General features: G+C 40.7%; 1 protein-coding gene across 1 annotated transcript; it reads left to right on the forward strand.

The window, feature by feature from the left end:
- Positions 1-939: 939 nt before the first annotated feature.
- Positions 940-12,168, forward strand: TASL (TLR adaptor interacting with endolysosomal SLC15A4). Its single transcript, XM_080576289.1, has 2 exons — positions 940-1,880; positions 7,998-12,168. Exon 2 carries the CDS (start codon positions 7,999-8,001, stop codon positions 8,872-8,874), a length of 876 nt encoding a protein of 291 aa, XP_080432415.1. The 5' UTR covers positions 940-1,880; position 7,998; the 3' UTR covers positions 8,875-12,168.
- The last annotated feature ends 447 nt before the right edge of the window (positions 12,169-12,615 follow it).

Below are 12,615 nucleotides of genomic sequence, written 5' to 3' on the forward strand. Positions count from 1 at the left end.
AAGTACTGAATAATGTGCTTATCTCTTTCCCATACTCACTTCCCTTCCAAAGACTGTTTTAAAATATTCCCTTTGTCATATTGCACAAAGTAATTATACACTAGGTGATAATATTAAGGTGTTGTCCTAAACCTTTTTAAATTCCAAAATTCCTAGTTAATGGCATAGACCTACCAAACAAGGGTAGAGCTAAAACTGCTTGATAACCTGATGGAGCTTACTGCGTATATACCTGCTTGAATATATGCACAAGAAAATTGATTTATTTTCCGCATTTATTCCTACTACTAATTTTAAGAAAAAGCTGCAGAATATGGGTCCTCTCAAAGGCTCCCCAGTTACAATTTCTAGTAAAGACATTTCACGTACAGCTGGCAGGCAGCTGCCTTTGTGCTGCTTGACAAAACAGTCCCAGGCTATGCAGAGATTTATATGGAACCTCTGTGGTACAGCCTGTAGCTGTACAGAAGGAAATCCAGCCCTCTCTCTTACGTTTATAGCAGTGTAGCTTTATCATTTATAATATATTGAGACACACTAATTCAATGGCATCAGTGGATGAGGTTTTCTTCATGAAGACATGATAAACTGTCCAGCACTATCTTATAGATGAGCCTCTTGACAGCATTTTTCTGCTCTGCCTACATCAGCCTGTACTGCATCACAGCCAGAGTAGATGTGGACAGCAAAACAGCTGGTGCTGAAACCATGAAACCACGGTATGAAGTTATTTTGGACTACCTCTATTGTGGTCCCATGAGGAATCCTGTTTCATGTGCTTCGAGACAGGTCTGTGAGGCAAACCAGAGCACAGCGAGTGCATACACCCGGCAGATTTGTTTTGAAAACACACTCCTGAACTCAAATAAAAAGATGAGATAGATGCACATAGTGCATCTTCTTGGGAGTGCTCTTTGGAGTAGAAGGATTGTGGTAAGAAGGAAAGAAGGAACAGTGCAGCTTACCTGAAGCACTTTTCTCTTTAGAGGATGTGGATACAGTACTCTTGATGCATTGGACTTGCTGTTACATCCCTGAAACTGTGCACGTCCTTTGTCCCTTAAGGTATGTCCCATACCAATCTCAAAGCCATAGTCATTGTCCATGCACCTCAAGCTTGGAGGGTGAACTCCCCATTGCCCAGAGTATTTTAACGTACTGCCCCTGCGAAGACAAGCTGAGTGCACCTTGTGTCGAACCTTCCTCACAAGTTTTGCAGCGAAAACAAAACCTGATAAACCAGCTAACCTGTGCTGTTTGGGAGGAAGCTGAGATTTAAGAAGCTCTGCAGACAACAAAGTAGTCCTGAAGTGAAGTGCATTTCTGCTTTGGCATCTCACTCTTCATGTATATTTGGCAACGCCACAATCTTGACAGGTCTAGATGCCTTGCTGTGTCAATTAAAAAGAAAATGATAGGTAATGGTTGAAATATAATAAACCATAAATCACAAAAAGACGAGCACTTTATCTAAGATTGTTTTAGATGTTCAATTCATTAAGGTGAACAATTTTTGGTTTTGTTTGTTTTAAACGGTTAATAAAGAGAAGTCTGGCTGCATGGACTGAGTGTGTTGTAACCAGTTATTTTAACAATACACTGTTTCACAATGAAGTTTCATTTAGACATAAAAGAGGAAGCAAGGCTAGCATGTTGTGGTTCAGTCAGTTATAAAACCCCCTCAACTCCTAAGGGACTTTCTTTCTATACTTCTGCACTGTAGAGGATTGGAAATAAAGCATATGTCATCTTAGAAGTGTATTTGAAAAGGAAATAAAAACAGAACGCTGCATTTTGGGGTAGGACAGGCGCACAGGAAGCTTTAAACAGATTGTAAGACAACCAGTTTGTGTACCTGGTCAGCTGCTGTATCTTTGGAGGTAAGAACTAAAATATACTATGCGCTATATAAAAGTGTGAAAATGTTGCTCTTGCTTACCAAAGCAGCTTGGTTCTGTTTGCATGGGATTGCAGCTGGTAGCTGGTGAAATGAAGATGTGCTTTTTCTGACTGTTCTGAATGCCTGCACACGTTTGCAGAGTCCCAGCCACCGTCCACATGCAATTTCTGCCTTAAGAAGCGATAAGAGCATTTCAAAAGTGCTGTCTTCAGAACCACAATTGACTGTGATTGTGAATGTAAAAAATTTTTGATTGATCCTCTGATCCTTCTGGAGACTGTCATAAAATCATACTAAACTAATGTTATTCAGAATACTTTTACAGGGAGTCTTACCACGTGTATTGTTTTTATAATCATTATGGTATTTTTTATTGATTTTTGCATGGTAGTATACTGTTCAAATCATCTTAGAAGTGTTGTACTCTATTTTTGGATTAGAAATAAAAATAGGCACTGTAATAGACACAAATGGGCATAATGTTAAAAATATTAATAGAAAACATGTTGAGACTTTTTTATTTTGAAAAACGGAAAGATGATGTTAAAAAATATAAACAAAGAAATTTTGTCATTGCGTTTTCCTGATTCACAGCCAATTTCCTGGTTCGGTGCAAATTCACAGTATGACATGGGTGTACACCCTCCCCTCCTTTTTTATACCCTTTAGCAGATGTGACCAATGTTTGAAGGTTTGTTAGTGCAACGTTTCCCTCACTCCTCCTGGGAAACCCCTTCAGCTTTTTCTGTCTTTCTTGCTTTACCATTTATTCTTTTCACTTCTAGAAAGTGTATTCTATACCACGTGTACATGAATTTATTTCCCTTTTATTTCAGCTGCTTAGATACAAAATATTTCCGTGCAAATAGTTCAGTCATAACAACAACTGACAACTAATTAAAATAAACACAGAAATGCAGAAACAGGAAATTATTTCCACCCCGGGGAAAAGCACAGTCTAGAAATATTATGTAGTCAAGTCATCCTAATGAATGCGGAGCTTGATCCCTTCCTGCCTTACTTTTCATATTGCTGCTTACAGCTTTGCATGTTAGATGTAAAATGCTATCGAATCAGATTGATGGTGTCCTAAAACAAGTTTGTATGGGTACAGATGATTAAGGAAAATGTGGAAAGCAATAAATCAGGCTGGCTTTGTAAAAAGCTTCAAGGAACTAATAAAACAGATTGGTTGGGAAATGATTTAAGAGCTCGAGAAGCTCTATTTACCCACATACACTTTTTGTTTTATTTTTATGGAATTCTGTCCCCCCAAAACTCCACTTAAAGATACAACAGCACTCAAACATACATTAAGAATGTATTTTTCAAAGTGAAGGAAGCCAGGTGCTCTTGGAGTTCATTGCCATCCATTTAGCATGACTGTGTAGACATTTGTCAAACAAGAACATTTCACATTACAATAAACATATAAAGCATAATGCATTTTCTGAGGAGATCTCTCTGTTGCTTCCTTGGACAATGTGATTCCTTCATGCTCTTGAAATACGGGCTTTTCATCCTCTTCAACCTTCTCTATCTGTTCCCCACAAAGCAGCCCATACATCCTTGTGGGACTCCTAGCTTTCCTGCAACTCCTGAACTGTGGACATGTGAATAAAGATGAGCTGGGCTTCGATTTTCTTCTGAAGGAAGACAAAAAGATCTGAGCTAAGAGAGTTGGGGGGGCGGGGGGGGTAAAAGGTGCTTGGCTCAGGACTGCTGCTGCTGCTGCTGCTGGAAGAGCCTCATGGCACAGTCCCATGGGTCTCAGGTCTTCCAGAGCAACAGTAGGGGAAGTGACAAACACAGCAGATCACATTTGGACGCTTGTGCAGAAGCACCGCTTAGCTGGTCCTCTTCTCTTCTGCCTTGGGCAAAGTGGGCCAACTCCCACCTCAAGCAGCAGCCTCCATTACCTTTACCTAAGCCAGCTCTGGGCACTGGAGATAGCCCTTAACAAATGGGGTTCAGACACCAAAACCCATGGGTTTCATGCATTAAGGAAGGGCTATATACTCATCCATACGCACAGCTCATTTCACTTCCTTCTTCACTGTCCTGATTTCCCCATGCTGGCTGCACTGAGGCTTCTCAGGAGCTGTTTCATCCCAGCCCTGGTGGAAGGTGAGATGTGGATCCCACAGCATATGCGGGCTTGCTGCTCCAGCCTACCCTGCCTGCCGGGGGAACTCTCACATGCATGCCCTGCAGTTTGAGGGAGATCTCAAACCTCAGCGAAGGGTCTGTTTCTCCACAGACTATAAAAGTGACTGTTAATACTAGGAAAAAACATACCAAAGATGAATCCACAAGGTCTGGGTTCCCTTGAAATAGGGAGACTTTAATTGCAGTCCTGACCTACTGTCAGCTAGAACATAGGCTGTATCTATAGCTTAATTAAGCTATACCTATAGCTATACCCGGTGCTATAACTTGAACTGAAACCACCAAGAGCACAACTTCAGTGCCATTCAGAGCCTCACTCAGAGAACTGAAAGCCAGATATATTCCATTTCAAAACAGGCCTTTCTATTCTCTGAGCTTTCTGTCCCCTCCTTTTGCAATGCAAAATAATATCCCTTTCCCCACAGAGCAGTGATCCCAGCTGGCACCACGTTCTTTCCATTCTCCCTAGCAACTTTTGATCTTGCTCAGGTTTTTTACGGGACACAATTTATCATACCACTTTGTGCACACTTCTCATGTGTTCCTTAAGCTTTTTGCTTACCCTAAGCCAAGAACCCCCATTCTATTTGCTTGCTCCCAGACTATAATATGAGGTCTTTATGCAAACATTGGTGCCATCTCCAAGCATTATATTCCAGCAAATTTGCCACCACTCAGAAAATAGTAGCAATAGCACTGGATTCTCCACATGGCTTTAAACATTCATCCTGCCTTTAGGCTTTTCTTCTTCTGAAAAACTGAACAAAAACCCCAGGGAAGGCCTATGAGTTTTTAAGATCTTCTGAGAGTAATAAAGACTACGTAAGATAGAAAAGACTGTAAAGCAGACAGCCTGCTCCCTCTGTCTCCACTGTGATCTGTGCTTAGATAGGATGTAGCCAGCTCCCCTTGCCAAGACAGTAGCTGTGCAAGGAAATATTGGTTTGTTCACTTTGTGTGCAAAATGCACCAGATCAATATTGTAGACCAGACTGTTCTTCCTTCTACAACAAAAATAGAGCAATTATATTCAGGAAGAGGAAAGTGAAAGGTGAACTTAAGGAGCGTGAAACCCCAGATATTGAAAGGCATTAGATACAATCCCCATGCATTTGCAATCTTGGTGTATAGGTGTGTGTGTGGCACAGGAGGGGGACTAAGAGAAGGGACAAAAGAAAGCAGAATTAATGAAAACTGTCATCCTTGTCTGGTGAAAAATACAAGAATTAAGCATGACCCACCTGTGTGGCCAGCCATCAGTCGTGATGGAATAACAATGTGATATGGGTATAAGTATTAGGACCAGAGATATATGTAGCTCACTTCTGCATTCTGGCTCTTGACAACACCCATCAGAGTTTTAATTAGATTTCCTTGCAGAGCTGTGAATATCATCAGATTAGTGCCACAGCTTTTGCAACCTTCAGAGGGTAAACTTGTAACTCGTTCAACAAAACATGTAATTCGTGAGCATGACGGGAGCCCAATCTTTTTGAATTTGCCTGTTCTTTTGTTTCCACTTCAGTCTCAGACCCTGTGCTCTAAAACTCTGAAAATGGGTACTGCAGAATGCAGCACAAAGAAATGAAACCAGCAGTTTCATTTCCCTAATGTATCACCTTATGACAGAAACAAGATGCATCTGGGTAGTAGGAAAGACAGAAGTGTCACATGCTACCTGAACACACATGGCTTTGCGCATGTTGGTTAAGAAGCGAATAGGCCAGATGTTATATTTTCACTTGTTTCTCAGAATCAACATTAAAAGTAAATGTAGGAATAAGTGTCTAACAGTTCCTGCTACCCTAAGCTGGTGGCAACTTGACACAAAAGCCCTCTGGGTAAGGGCAAGAGGGGAAGGGAACAGCCTTTGCACTGCACAAGGAGGGGAAAGAAGGAAAAGGGGAGGAGAAGGGGAGGTTTACAACAAGAGCACCTCAGGCATTTGGGTGAGATTTCTGTGGTGGTACCTTAATTACAGCTAAAACCTAACACAAGACAACAGCAACTTACTGCAAAGATTGGCAAGCTCCAAATATATATATATATATATATATTTGCCTCTCATGGAGATGGAGTAAAATGGACTATATTTCATTAAATGTTACCTGCCTGTGGGAAATCTTACACAACTTGAAGCAGCAGAAGGGATTCAGAGTCACCAAAGCAAGTGTTTGGATATATTTAATTTTCATGAATATTTCCTTCTGAAGGAAGATTATTTTTTTCCTTCAGCAGCCATCTTCATAGTGTGGAAGTGATTTATTTTCCCCCTGAGGAAAGTCTTTTCTCACACTATCTTCTTGCCAACATATGCCTCAAGTCCATATCCACAGTTAGACAGGATTTAGCCAACATTTAATACTACTGCAGCATTTTGCACTAGCAACTGCAACACAAGAGATACCTGACTCAGAAATGAAAGTCTTTTCACTCTTGTAAAATATTAGTTGAACAGTCATCAGCAGCAATGATGTAGTACTGCATGTGCTGCAGAGATCCCACCTCTCCACTATTCACACTTTGTGGAAATATGTTCCAGTGCTCCTTTACAGCAGGTGCTTTGACAACTAATTGGGATATATGCTTAAATCTACACAGACAATATCTGTAAGGATTAAAATGATGTAATCAGATTAAATAGTAAGTGAAAGAAGTACCCACTGTTTAAACAAAGAATTTATTTGCTCCTCTATCACACAAGATATTTTGTCCTAAACAAAGAAAAATATATCTATTTAAGATTTACTTTCTCACTCCTGGACCACACGATTTCATTAGGACATCTTTCCCACGAATCACCTCCTCGACATCTGTTTAAATGAAAGGCACAAAGGTTGAGTTATGAACAATTACATGGCAGTGGAACTGCTAAAGTGTGGGCAGAACATTTGCTGAGGAGCAGACACATTTCTGTCCTTGCTAGTGAGCCCTGTCTTTTACTGCTAACACGGCTACACAGCTTTTGAGAATGAGACACCAGCTCAGTGACTGTATAGGGTTAGTGACTTCTGGAACCTGGTTGTGCCTTTGTAGTAACGCAATGAAAACTGTTTTCAGAGCTGGTGATACTCATGGCTAATACAACAGTGAAGGAGCTGGAGTACTTCTGTAATGCACATCTGCCTATGCATTGCACTGAAATGTGTCTTTTCAAAAGCACACTGCATCTAGGGCAGTCAGTTTAAGAAGATCCTTTTATAGTAGCTGGAGAGTGGTAAGCACATGTAGGGCACAATTCATCTAATTTCAATTCGGGTGTCTAAAACAAGTCTCATGAGTCATGTCTCCAAAAAGCCTTGCTTGTGTCACTGACATTTTAATGTCTAAAAACTAGAGACAATTCCATCCAGCTTAGCATATGGAAGTGTGAAGTGCTAATTTAATGATCTGAGACTTAGTGAAAAAGGACCCCCACCTACAGACATTGATCAGTCTGGATAATAAAGGGTTATGCTCTTGATATGAATCTCAAGTCAACATGACAAACCACATACAATAAAAGTTCCTTTAGAGAGGGAAGGGGGGGGGGGGAACCTTGGCTTTTTAGCTGAAATAAAGGGCAAAAATATAAATATTTAAATGCAAGCTATTATAACACTTATTACCACAGCAAACCACTTCTTGTTCCTCTCTTCCCAATTCACTTGTCTTTGGATGTATCATACATACCATATGCTGTGTTACACAGAATATACTTTGATGCAATTGAGTTAACAGCACAACAGGGAGACAATCTGATCACTTCACTTATTGACTCAAGTCCCCCAGAAAGACAGAGACATGCGTTAATGTCCAAATCAGAAATATATCTCAGCAGTTTGTAACAGAGGTGTGAGTATAATCATCACTCACTGACTTGGTAACGAACTAATGGTTTCTTCTTGTCATTTTTCTGTCTGCTGGTGGTTCCTTTCCTTTCTCGAAGGATGCTGTCGGAAGGTTACCTTCATAGAATTGCCTACCTTTGTGAAGACCTGAGCTCTGAGCTCTGCACCAACGTGGCAGCTGAGGAAGTGGTGTATGAAATGAGGTCCATTAATTATTCTTCCAGGGATGAAGCACAAGGAAAAAGCTTCCTTCAGAGATGCAGATCTGCTGGCAAATGTTTTTCCTCAGTCCACTCTAAAGGCAGCAAACACAGCAGAAGGCAGAAGGATAATCTCCTGCAGCCCACGCAGCACCCAGCACCCGAAGGACAGACATCTCCAGCTATGGACATCTGCGAGGGGCTGGCAAGAAAAGACACCTACCTGGTTCCATCCTCCTGCAAAAGCATCTGCAAGAACTACAATGACTTGCATATAGCTGGGGACTACGTGGTGCCTATTAGCTCAGTGGCGTCAGATTTTACCTGCGACAGTGGCATTGGCCCCTTCCTGGAGTCCTCAGAGATTCCGCCGCCGATGGAGTCCATGAGGGTCCCCCCCAGCGAGACCATCCGCAGGCCAGTCCAAGGCTTCTCGTCGTGCTGGCGGCTGGCGAGCTTAATGCCACACCAGCAGCCTCTCTCTGACTCGGCCCTCAATGACTACCTCGAGCAGAAGCTGGTGGAGCTGTACAAGCAGTACATCATGGATAGCACAGCAAACAGGGCATCCCCCACTCAGATCCTGGCCTCGGAGCTCATCATGACTAACGTAGACCAAATCAGCATGCAGATATCACGAGAGAGGAATATGGAGACCACCAAGGCCAAAGACATTGTCATCAGCCGCTTCCTACAAATAGCCAGTGAACAAATATCCTCTGAAATTAGCACACCCAGTCTGCATATTTCCCAGTACAGCAACACTAATGTGTAGTATTTGAATTTCTACAGTTAGACAGCTTTTAGGTTCTGCAAACTCATTTTTTATTTTTTATTATTTTTTATTTTTTATTTTTTATTTTTTATTTTTTATTTTTTATTTTTTATTTTTTATTTTTTATTTTTTATTTTTTATTTTTTATTTTTTTATCTCTTCAGACATCTTTCTGCTTCGTTAAAATTTACTTACTGTTTACCAGTTACATTTTCCAGCACATATTAAGTAAAAATATCTGTACTGCACAGATGTCCCCCTATTGTGCGCCAGATGAATTACATTTTTTTAAAAACGTTTTTTCCCAAAGGCTTATTTCACTGAGTGAGTCATGGACATTAAAAAAAAAATTGGTAGAAAAATGACTAAGAGCATATGACACTCTTCCAGATGCTCTCTTTCTTCCCCCTTGACATCTCATTTCAACTTTCCTCCCCTGGAACATGCCATCCTACCTGAGGGTCTTTGTGAAGCTAAGGCTCACACCCCTGAAAGCGCAGGGATCGCAGAGCCACAGAAACAGAGAATTCAGGATGCCATCTGGTTCATCTCCCTGACCCAAACTGCTTTACTTACAACACCTCTGTCAGATGTTTTTTTTTTTTATTCTGTTCTTAAAGATACCAAGTAGTAGACACTTTACAGGTTCTTCTATATTAGCTCTAATTAATCCATTGGTGTTTTCCTATTCAAAAGTTACCATCCCTTTTTGCAAAGCAAAACTCTGTTTCCAGACAGACTTCATCAGCGGTAGTGTGCGTGAATAGCTGTATATTTTGTGCCGAGCTGAACTTCTACGACGGACGCCAGTGACTTGTGATGACAGACAGACACCGTGTTTGTCAGCGACTTACAGACCTGTGGCTGTGGAGTGGTCATGTAGGGATAGTGGTGATAATAAGGTGAATGCTTCTTTCTCTTCCCCTTATTTTTAAGAGAATTTCAAATTGAAAAATAAGGGCTAAGCCAAAGCCCGGGTAATTAACGTGACCAATTCTTTTGGCCACTAAAGGAAAGAAGAAACAGACCACTCAGCAGCATGACCAACCCCTCCTTTTGTTATGAGTGTTGCTCTGTGTAATAGGCCAAGGTCATTTGAACTTGACATATATCTAATAGAAAGGTCTTCCGTAAAATCTCACAAGTCTTAAAAAAGAAGAAGAAAAAAATAATTAGCTGCCTCAAGGGCAAGGATGGTTACCTGCTTTGAGTCTGTATGATATATAACACATTGACAATGACAATCCATCATTGGCTGAGTTTCTAAGTTTAAATATAATGTAAATACTAATTTATAATAAATATTCATCAAATGTTTTCATGCCAGTGATTCATGCCAGTGATTCAACACTGTTGTTTTGGCCTTTGTGTTCCTCTTTTGTTTTGTTTTACAAATGTAAGGCATGCATTTATGTGTATTTCAAAAACAAATGCAAAGTAGTAAACATGTCAGTTTATTTTATTGCTGCTCTCTTCCCAGAGACTACTGGATAAGTCAGTATATTTTCCTGCTTGTTCATTGAAGGGGTATCCAAAAAACAGTTGCTATACGAATCTTTCCTGTGTGAATTCAGAGGCTGTACTTCTGTTGCCATAGCAGCCTACCCCAATACTATTATTCAACAACTCAAGATTGCTAATTTCTGGCTTCTAATGTTTCTAGACTTTTATCAAATTCAATTTACAAATAGCAAAAATACTATTCTAAAGAGACAGTAACATTCAAGTAAATGTACAGTCGTGTTCTGCATGCAAAATCCATTATCAATAGATCTCTCAATTTTTTTAATTTATCCCAGAATAAAAAGATAAACAAGAATCTATGAAAATGGCTTGCAGAAGACAGCAAAAGCAAGCAGTCATTTTTTATGTCCTACAAATGAATGATCAATTTCCTCAAAATGTTTTTTTTTTTTGTTTATTCCTATTGACATTCACTTGACTGTAGTCGTGTAGTAGCACAAAACAAAAAGAGAGCAACTTCCAGAGTCAAATACGTACATAAATTCCCTTGCTGAAAGATCTGGCACCTTCATCAGAGAACATACTCCATTTTCGCACTCAACTCTACCCACTACATAAAGCGTGCACTGTGTGAACAAAAGAGCTTTTTATCATCTGTGACTTGGAAGTCCAGATCTTGGTTCTCCTCCTAACTGGCAGATCTGTGACTGAGAGCTACAGGAAACATCCTCTGGCCACAGCCTCCATTCTGAGAAGAGATTTAGGAAATAGTAACAGCACCTGGGGAACAGGGGCTAAGCGGCTTGCCTACAGACTGATGTAGAAATGTGGTTTCGCTTACAGTGTTGACGCCATAGCTACTGTGTCAGAGTGCTGCAATGAGGATTTGGGGCTGGGCTTTCAGAGGAAAGAGCTATTACAGAAACTCACTATGCAGCTGTGCAGAAAAGACAGCTCTTTAGTGTAAGACAGCACGGCTGCTGCAATCAGAGGGCATGCTGGATGCTTACATTGGATTATTCAATCAATGACAAATCACTCCATTTGTACAGAGCTTTCTCCCAGGCAAATCACTTAGTATAATCACACCTACTCTCACATAAAGGTATTACTTTGTATTATTGGACTGACATTTATGAATTTTATTCATATAAGGGTCATAATCTTTGTAGAAGCTGATTTATGCTGGAAAAAGAGCATTCAACCACTTCCTCCCAAAATATGGCTATTTTATTTCCCCTGCCTAAGTATAATTCCTTGTTTCACTTTGAACCCTACTGTGTATCTGTTTCTCATATGAATTACATACCATCCCAGTCCCTGAAGCAATACTGAGTAACTCTTGGATGTGACTTTTGCATAAACAAACAAATATTTCTTACTTTCCACTACGCTCAGCTGAAAGTTCATTTATATCTCTGTCCTTCCTCCATTTAAAACTAATCTTCTTCTGCACGAGTGCCTCTCTAGGTGTGCCTATTTCCTGCTAAAACCACTTGGATAGCAATTAGGCTGCTATTAGCATGAGTCAGGTTGTTATCTAAAGCGATTACCATCTTCTCTCTCCTTCTCCCTCCCTCTCTCCCTCCCTCCCCTCCTCATCTGTCTCAGGGTCAAACGTTTAAAGAGAGAGATCCCATTTGTTTAGTATCTTTGTTAAATAATCATTTTTAAGGCAGAGGCTCATCGCTACTGGACACTGATGGAGTTCTGGTGGCTGGTGAGTGTAGTTTGAAAGGAAAGCCTGAAGTCTGGCCTCATGACTATTTCCCAGCAATAGGACGATCTGAGTAGGACAAAGATCACTCGAGAAGAAAATAATAATAATTAAAAAAGGAGCAAAGATTTCAAAAATAGGTTGGTTCCTATTTTGTCCAACTGTCAAGAAACTGATTATAGAAGGACCACCATCAGCATATTCCAGTAGCTTCCTAAGACGTTTCCTCACAGAACATTTTGCTATTAACATGATTATTAGCATCTAGGAGTTTTATTGTTTATACGTAGTGCAACTGTGCCCCTAAGAGTCCAAGGCTGTCACCGCAGGGCCACTGAATGCTCCTGGGAGCTGCCAGGAGGGCTGGATGTGCAGTGTGAGAAGCAAAATCCTCGGGGAGGAGAAAAGAGGGAAAGGAGGTTGCTGCAATAAGGGCAACCTCTGGCTCCTGTCTTTGGGTTTAAACCCTGTGCCGGCTCTGGTTTCTGGTTTTTGTGCCAAGACGTGGCTGTGGAGGGAAGGAAAAGGGCTATAAAGCATGGGCTGAGCTCTGTGCTGAA

Source organism: Anser brachyrhynchus, assembly GCF_964034855.1.
Source record: "Anser brachyrhynchus genome assembly, chromosome: 1".
Taxonomy (NCBI): Eukaryota; Metazoa; Chordata; class Aves; order Anseriformes; family Anatidae; genus Anser; species Anser brachyrhynchus.